General features: G+C 34.9%; 1 protein-coding gene across 8 annotated transcripts; it reads right to left on the bottom strand.

The window, feature by feature from the left end:
- Positions 1-669: 669 nt before the first annotated feature.
- Positions 670-8,068, bottom strand: LOC111887777 (uncharacterized). 8 transcript variants are annotated; one of them, XM_042896702.2, is made up of 10 exons: positions 6,969-8,068; positions 6,192-6,889; positions 5,920-6,009; positions 5,212-5,817; positions 3,489-5,016; positions 3,225-3,391; positions 2,750-3,102; positions 2,577-2,632; positions 1,994-2,479; positions 670-1,153 (listed from the first exon to the last, which is right to left on the bottom strand). In XM_042896702.2, exons 1-5 carry the CDS (start codon positions 7,057-7,059, stop codon positions 4,903-4,905), a joined length of 1,599 nt encoding a protein of 532 aa, XP_042752636.1. In that variant the 5' UTR covers positions 7,060-8,068; the 3' UTR covers positions 670-1,153; positions 1,994-2,479; positions 2,577-2,632; positions 2,750-3,102; positions 3,225-3,391; positions 3,489-4,902. The 8 variants fall into 8 exon arrangements, with proteins under 8 accessions (XP_042752636.1, XP_042752637.1, XP_042752635.1 ...); XM_042896703.2 differs by having other exon boundaries at positions 1,994-2,437; XM_042896701.2 differs by having other exon boundaries at positions 1,994-2,068; positions 2,135-3,102.
- Between the last annotated feature and the right edge of the window lie 595 nt (positions 8,069-8,663).

Genomic DNA, 8,663 nt, shown 5'->3' with positions numbered 1-8,663 from the left:
TAAATGAGATATAACAGAGTACACAAGTCTGAATATAGATGAGACTAAACAGAGTATGAGAGACAGAGTAGAAAACAGATAGAGTTAGAGACACAATTAAGATATACATAAAGTATGAGATGAGTTTAAGGAGTAGCTATGAGGACGAGAATGAATTACAAGAAAGAAAGTAATAAAAGATAGGAGAATAACTCACCATACCTAGTGTATGAGGTAGTGGAGATTTATGTCTTTGCAGGTGCAAGTTTCAGCAGCCGTGGTACCAGAAGAAAAGACAGGAGTACAAGATCAAGATTTAAAGTAGGATGCTATTTTGTACTATTTAATTTATATAAATAAATAGATTTATAATGTGCTCAATTGATTCAACCTGGGATGTAAAAGTTTTAAATTTTGAGTATATTTCCCGCAATTGTAAATAAAATTTAATAATTCTTATAGATTAGATGTTAGAGAACGAGGGTGTTACACACATGTAATCATGATTCATTCATTGCCACGTCGTGAGCAATATACCTTCACGTCGTGAGGATCAAAACTTGACCGTTGACTTTGACTTTTGTTGATTTTCTCAAAATAGCAACGTACTTTCATCTCAACTTCAAATGGTCATAACTTTCTCATACGAACTCCGTTTTTGACAAATTGTATATCCATAGAACCGTCTCAGAGTGAAATATCATTTTCTTTCAAAATTTCTTGGTTTAACTCTCATCATTTTCTGATACAACATAATAAGTACAAGAAACTACGTATTACATCACTGAATTATCATCAGTTCAGTGTTTTAAGCTTTCCTTAAATCATAGTTATAAAAAACACGTACTTTAACTCATAGTATGTGATTCTTAAGTCATTACATGTCTCGTAACAGTTCCTATCATAGAAACAAGTGTAATTTACGGGCGATGACAGATGAGAGATTAGAGATGATTAGGAGATGTCATGACTTTTACTTGCGATGTAGTCATCTAACAGAGTATAAATGACGACCACTGACTATTCCAAACGGTCCATTGGAACACTAGAAGGCTCACAACCTGTAGGTGATGAACTACCCATTCATGTGATGTACTCTACTAACATGTATTGTGGAGGAATCCCCAAAGCATTATTGTTTATGTGATGTAGGCGATGATCCTTAAGAGAGGTCCTAAGCGATGAATATATAAGAAAATACGATGTTAGGCAATGATCCGATGATCCTTGGCAATGAATATATAAGAAAATGTGATGTTAGCGACAATCCTTAGGATAGTAAAATCGAAATGAATATAGAAGAAAATGGGGATGGGTAATCAAGTTAATTGTTTGATACATAATTAAACATATTAATTACATTATTGTGAGTTGAAAATCCTATGTACTCACCGGGTTTCGCAACATTACCCACTCAGTTTCTTTATATCATAGGTAGCGGTACGAATGTACTTTGATAAAAACGTAAATATCTGACGAGGGATTCAAAGATGTATGCCAGTAGCCTAAGATGTTGTAGGGTCTGCTAAGGCTAGTTTATGCATATGTTTTTGTATTAGTTATGACATCTCAAGTTTTTAATGAAAAAAATTTCCTCGAAAATACTTTTATGGGACACATTTAGCACTTATAAAGAATACTTTGTTTTAAAATAAACATAAATAAAAAGTCTTTTCGGGCCGTAAAAATTGGTGATGTCACATTTTCTAAACATGTACTTCATCCATGTAAGTTAACATTCACATATAAACGTCATCCATTTAAATCGACATCTACATGTGGACTTCATCTATACAAGAACATGCAAATTCATGGAATTCATCCATATATATGTTTTCTTATAAGCATATGCTTCTTTGTTATATTATCCCACACATATTCTATTAGTATAAAAATATCTTCCAACTCATAATTTTTTTTCAAATATGATAAGGATATGGTAATTTACCTGCAACATTAGCTTAATAACACAATACGCTACTAAATTAAGAGCTTAGAGTGACAATTCGCTCACCTTGGTTGCAAACTTGTTTGTGTGCGTCTTCTTCCTTTATATTACCATTCCGACCAATAATTTGTCATATATTCACTACAATGCAAAAATGCACAATTTTTTAACATAATGAGCACTTGTAAATTATTCATTTTTCAGAACCTGAGATAGAAACGAAAATGATTAGTTTTGACGCCGAGTTAATTGTTGTCCCCACCTACCACCTCCTGGATAAAGGAAAAGGAAATTTTGATGGTGTTGATGAAAGCCGATGTAGTATTAGTCATCAACATTTTTTCTCAACATGAAAATTTAGCATCCCTCTTGCGCTTTACTCTTTCCCTTGACTTTGGTATTACTAAAACATGAACAGGGGCTTGAGGATTAATATCACGAAAAGCAAGAACTTTTTCATCCTCATACACGATTGAAGAAGGGGTCTCTTTTGAAATGATCTTGTCAAATCTGACAAAAATCAAAATCTACAAAGTTATATGAAATATTCATCTGCAATATCAAATTGGAGTAAATAAATACAAAAAAATAAAACAAAATAGCAAAAGTCAATTTTATTGATACACGAAGTATATAATAATAACAGAACCTAACAATGACATCTCTTGACATGTAACTATATGCCACATCCGTTGGTAGAGAAACCTATGGAAAATGTGAAAAAAATTAGAAGTAATTATTGATAACTTTGAAAATTTTCAGTTGGTTACTTACCTTTTAAGACTTCTGAATAATTTTGAGAAATTTGAGTTGGTTACTTACCTTTTAAGACACTTTCAGAATGAATACAACTAAGAGCAACCGTTTCAGTGACAACAATTTGTCCAGAGGAAACCTGAAAACAGAGGGAATGGAATGGAGGCTTGCCATGTAGGAATGGAATAGAGCAGCTTCATGGAAAGGAATTTGATTCTTTCTCATGGGTATGGGTTGATTTGCATTCCATAGGAGAAGGGTGTTGAATTTTCGTTCACTGATGAATGAAATGACATCTCATAACTACAAATGTTTTATTTATATAATCTTTACAAAAATCAATAAGATTTCGGCCATGTGTTAACGAAGGCGAGGTGGAATCAACTGCTTGGCGATACCTTCCTCATGATTATTCGCACCTGAAATTAGGGCAAAACATGAAAAACAAACAATCAAAACCTAAAATTGAATGAAAATAGAGTTTGTCTGTAACAAATATAAGGGGAAAAGGTGAAAAATTATAATAGTCCAGTTAACTTACCTGCAGTTCGTTCTTGTAATCTTCTAGCATACCAATTTGAGGTTGCACATAGGAATAGAAGAAACTACAGAAAAGTAAGCACCTGAAGGGTAGAAGGGATTGGCGTCTTGATAACTTGTTTACCCAAAAGAAGTGATTCACCCAAAGAAGCAGTGAACCAACAAATCCTAGAAAAAGGAAAACGATGACCAGAAGAGAAAGTGGACTGATATACCCAGATAGTTCAAAACAAAAGAAAAATAGAACAGAGGATTCGAAATTAACCTGAAAACTCGTGTGCATATATTGCTTTTATTTTGATTCCGAAATCCAAAAAAAGTGAAGAAATTAGGGGTCATATAGAGTGATGTAGCCGTCGACTACTGATTTTTTGGAAGGTTATTGGGATTATTTTTGGATTCGATTTGTTGCAGAAGCAGATGATAAGAGGAAGGACACCATATGGTAAACGGAGTGAAGAAATCAGAGGAGGTGTGCTACGAGGACCGATAGCTTCCTTTGCAAGACATGATGTGCCCTTTGAATATGATGATGATCATGACGAAGCTGAGGTTAGGGTTTTGAGAGGCGAATGCGATTACGTCGCGGTGGCCACTGAAACTGGAGCGGATGTTGGTGCCGACTTCACACGTAAACTCTAGAGAGAGAGAGAGGTTGCCGAATGAAGTGAGTAATGAGTTGAAGTTGTTATCTTCTTGGCTGAAGAAACATGGGAACGAGAGTTTTCAATGCGAGTGAAAACGGATAAGATGGAAGGGAAAAAAGAGAAGAGTTGGGGCGCTTTTATGAAAAGGAAAACTTGAGAAAATTTTAACAATAGACTCAGTCACCATGACACAATATCACACAAACGGACATGATCTAGTGTGCCTTATAACCCTTTTAGTTGCTAAGTTAGTCGAGTTATCTTCAATGCGCACTTTATATCAAGGTGTCACCTCAATCAACGATCTCTTAGATGAAATGACATTTCTTTAGTATGTGTTTAGATTTGTTTTGTAGCTGTGGTTCTTTGTCTAAGCAATCACACATCATTATTTTCACAAAAGATTTCAATCACATTCAAGACCCAAGCAATGACTACACGATCCGCAATAAACTTCCTCATCAAAACAGATTCCTTCGACAGATTGTGTGCTACTATTTACCCTTTACACATAATTAAACTATATGTCTCACTTATATATTATAAACAAACATATGTTAGATAAACAATCATTACTTTATAACCTAATAATAATAGAAAAACCAATTCTTTTTCGAAGCCGGAAAAATGACAAGTATAATAGAAGAAAGAAACAAGAAACATGTAAAAGTAAAACCTAAATTTTCTTACTCTTTGATAAAAATAACTAATAACCCATCATCATGATCATGATATGCTATTTTTGTTGAAAAATTAGAACCAAAAATTGAGCAACCAACCAACAAAAACCCAAATTTCTTTGCACAATCAGTAGAACCAAATTCCCCTTGATAAACCCTAAAAAAAACCCTACTACTCTCTACTACTGTAATCCCACAAAGTTGATGCATGCATTCATATCCCATCCCTTCACTTCACTTCTGGACCAATATGTTTGTTATGTACTCCATTTTCAAAACTTTCTTCATTTGCAGTTTCACCATTAATAGAACAAATCAAAACAAAAAGACACCCCAACCCCAAAAATCAAACTCAAGCATCCACCTTTGAATCAGATGAAATCTCCATCTCCATCTCCCCCACTCTCATCAATACCTTCGCCTCTGTCCCCTTCAAATATTTTGAGGCCGGCTTTAAACTCAAGTACTGCAATCACACACTTCCATGTCAGCATATGATTTTTTTTTCCCGGGTAAATGACCATTTTGCCCTTCTAAGATCAAGACTTTAACAAACATATATATATAGCAAAGATGCTAGTATAACATAAAGAAACAAAAGGGTTTAACTTTTAAGTTTTAACATATTTATAATTTATAAAAGTAGGTTGCTATTTCTTACGTTTCTGTAGAAAGAACTAATCTCCTCTTCAGTAAGACCTTCTTCCTCCTCATCCTCAGCAGTTTCATCCCAACCCAAAGACCTTAAAAACCTCGCCTCTTCTTCCTCAGAGTAAAGAATCACATCATGATGCTTCCCATTATCATTAACATTAGCAATAGCATCACCATTGACTTTGACCTGAGTCGACTCAGACCCACCCTCAGGTGGTGGTGGTGGTGGTGGTGGAGGAGGATCCGCCACCTGTTCACCGGATTTTTCTCCAGAAGAGCTGTTGTTACTCATTGATTTTTTCCTCATAAGGTTAAAGAAGTTACTTCGGCTTTGAGCTTGTGAAGAGGGTCTTTTTTCCACAACTGGAACTGAGGGTATGGCTAAAGGGCTGTTTGGTAATTTGGCACTACTACTACTACTAGCTGTTGGGCTTAAACTCTCTTTTGTAGTAGGTGAGATTCCGTTTCTTTCACGTGAGGGTTTTAGGACAAGAAGTTTTCCTACAGTAGATGTTTTTGAAACTTCAGGCTTCATGGATGATACTACATGTCTAGGAGAATGTGGATGGTTGACTATTTGTGATTGGTTGACTTTCAGTTTTGGTTTATCAGCCTAAACAAAATTATATTATTAGTATAATTACTTTTAGTAAACTCACAAAAAGGTAATAACTTTTCATTTATATAAATTTATATTACAAAATAAAGATTTTACCAAAGCTTTAGGCAAAGATGGAGTCATGGGAATCAATTGTCTGGATTGCTTAACAGCAAGTTCTTCAAGCCTTTGAGTTCCAGCATTCAACTACAATTAATTAAAGACCAAATGTTTAAAAAAATAAAAAAGTAGAACATATTAAAACACTGTTTCTTTTTTACTTATCAGAAAAAGAATTACTTAATAAAGAAAGTCAAGAAAAGAAGCTTTTCACTTTTTGCAATAAAGTCCTTACTTTTTATAAACTTTTCAAGATTAATAATATATACCTGAGGAGCAGTTTGAATACGTGGAGGACCATGAGCCAAAGTTTCTGCCATATTCCTGCCACCTGTCATGCTTGTAGTTGCAGAAACTGAAGATGGTTGAACAGCAGTGGTGTTCCCATTACTACCAACAATCACAGGCACCTCAGCCAGGGCGGAGGTCCACCCATCACCGCCAATGACCGCCGGATTCCCGATTGGAAGGCTCTGAATGGCAGAGCTCAATCCAGGAGAAGGTACTCTTCCTATATCATTATCAACTTGTTTTTCATCTGTTCCAAGAGAAGGAAAATCCCTCTCAAATGATGTCTTTACATTGCTACTTTTGTTAGCAATGCTTAAGTCACTTGCTACTTTTCTGGGCCATGAGTCAGCACGTTTTCCAGATACACCTGAAAATGACCTTCTTAACCCTTCTTTTTCAAACCTAGTGGGCAATATGTTAGCTAAAGGGTCAGAATAGTCTTTTTGCCTGTTGTTGTTGTTGTTATCTTTTTCCCAATCTCTATCCCTATCCCTATCCCTATCACGATTGTTTCGATTAAAGCTACTGTAAGATCTTGAAAGAGCCGAACCATTACTAATAGAAGATCGGCGAAAATATGAAGAAGTTGTTCGATCTGAAACTGATACGCGTTGTAATTCGTTATCTAATGACTTGTTTCTCAAGGATTTTGATGATTTTGATACCCCTTGTTCATCTACATCAAGAAAATGTGGTGAAATTGAGAGGTGAAAGAGATTGTTTAAGTGGAAAAGAAACATGGAAAGAAGAATTACCAGGGTGTAATGAAGATGATTGGTGAGATGTGCTCAAGCCTCCACTGCTCTTTAACCATTCGGGTACAAATGTTGGCTCAGTTCTTTCCATAATTAGTAACAAACATCATAAGAAAGGAACAAAAAAGTCCCAAATTGCATCAGGGTGATAATTCTCAATTCTCAAATACTCCCACGTTTTGGGTTCTTTAATGAATCAAGATACTCAATTTAACTAGTTAATCAGCTTCCACCTAACGTTGTAAGACTTGAATACCACCACTATCATCCAATAAAAGAATCCAAAACTATCAACTAAACTGTAAAATAGGGCTCTTTATCTCCCTCACTCTTCGTATATACTGTGGTTCACTTCCAAATTCGATTCAAGAACAAAGATCAACAACGCTTCTCAGTGTTCAGAAGGCATGGCTCGCGATTAAACAAACTTACAAGACCTTCATGTAATAAAGAGGCTCAATAACCACCACCAGCGAAACAAAAACCGTTTTATATCATCAGAAAGCACAAAATATAACCCCTCTTGATGAATTAGCCTACCACCATTACCAATAAACAAACCCTAGAACCCAAAACTCCACAAACAAGCCAGACAAATTGAAACCCCTAGGGTTTGTCCGTCAACCAGAGTACGAAAAAATCAAGACAAGGGTATTGTAAATTTGTAATATATCAGCCGCAAATTATCAAAAATTAAACTGACTAACCCTTAACCGCTTGAATTAAAGGAAAACCCAAAAGAACCCGAAGGCGCCGCCTCTGCTCTTTTGTATGTCTTCGATTAAGCGATTGATTGGGAATGAAAATTTCAAATTCGTTAATATGTGAAACAAGAAAGGAAGCGAAGAGTTTCAATTGGCTTTTTATGAACGACGAAGATATATCGATAAAGAGAGCATGTAGGTATATAGTACGTGATGGTTTCACAGAGTGTAGAGGGAGAAAAACACCAGGAAGCCGCTTTGATTGCGCCGTGTAGACGAAGAGATTTTATCTCAGTGTGTGTGAGAGAGAAGGGGAGAGAGATGGGGGTAGAAGGAAGAAGGGATTCCGGAAGTTTTCTTTGTGTTAGGTGTTGGTTTTTTTGGTGTGAAGGCCAAGGGTGAGTTTTTGTGATTAACGTTTTGTAATTATAGAAAATTTGGATTAACCCTAAATCCCATTTTGTTACCAATTCTAATCCAAATCAAAAACCCCAATTTCCTCCAATGTTGTTTGGATATATTTAATTTTTTGAATATTACCCATTTAATAAATGCAAATACACGATAATATGACTAAATATGGTTAATTACATTACTTAAAAAAGTTTGTTGCCATTCTTATTAGTTGATCAATTGGCTTACAATTGAAATTTTAGGTGGCATGTTGTTCAAACGAATTTAAGACAAAGTTTGGTCTAACAATGGCAACTAAATTTGGCCATACTACCCTAATGGATCTTTTTTTTTTTTTTTTTTGTAAAGTTTTAGTTTTGTTGTTGATTTTCGATATTCAATAATTGGTTAGAAATTAATTAAAACATTTTGATTTATTATGTTAATGCAACATGCATAAGTATGGTGTCCTAATAAGTGTCGAACATTTAAACCAATTCTAAAGATTTCTTCTAGAGATTAAATGTCATATTACATGATATCACAATTAGTTTATAATATCATATTATTGGGTGATGTAAAACATGTTTGTACTAAC

This window comes from Lactuca sativa, chromosome 7 (assembly GCF_002870075.4).
Source record: "Lactuca sativa cultivar Salinas chromosome 7, Lsat_Salinas_v11, whole genome shotgun sequence".
Classification (NCBI taxonomy): Eukaryota; Viridiplantae; Streptophyta; class Magnoliopsida; order Asterales; family Asteraceae; genus Lactuca; species Lactuca sativa.
This window is presented reverse-complemented; position numbering and strand designations above follow the sequence as displayed.

What these genes read in the sequence shown, in the direction of transcription:
- LOC111887777 (XM_023883924.3), bottom strand. Translation starts at nt 7,059, where the DNA reads ATGGAAAGAACTGAGCCAACATTTGTACCCGAATGGTTAAAGAGCAGT. An exon ending in ATCATCTTCATTACACCCTG is followed by an intron (nt 6,890 to 6,968) that starts GTAATTCTTCTT and finishes TTCTTGATGTAG; the next exon opens with ATGAACAAGGGGTATCAAAA. An exon ending in CATCTTTGCCTAAAGCTTTG is followed by an intron (nt 5,818 to 5,919) that starts GTAAAATCTTTA and finishes AATTTTGTTTAG; the next exon opens with GCTGATAAACCAAAACTGAA.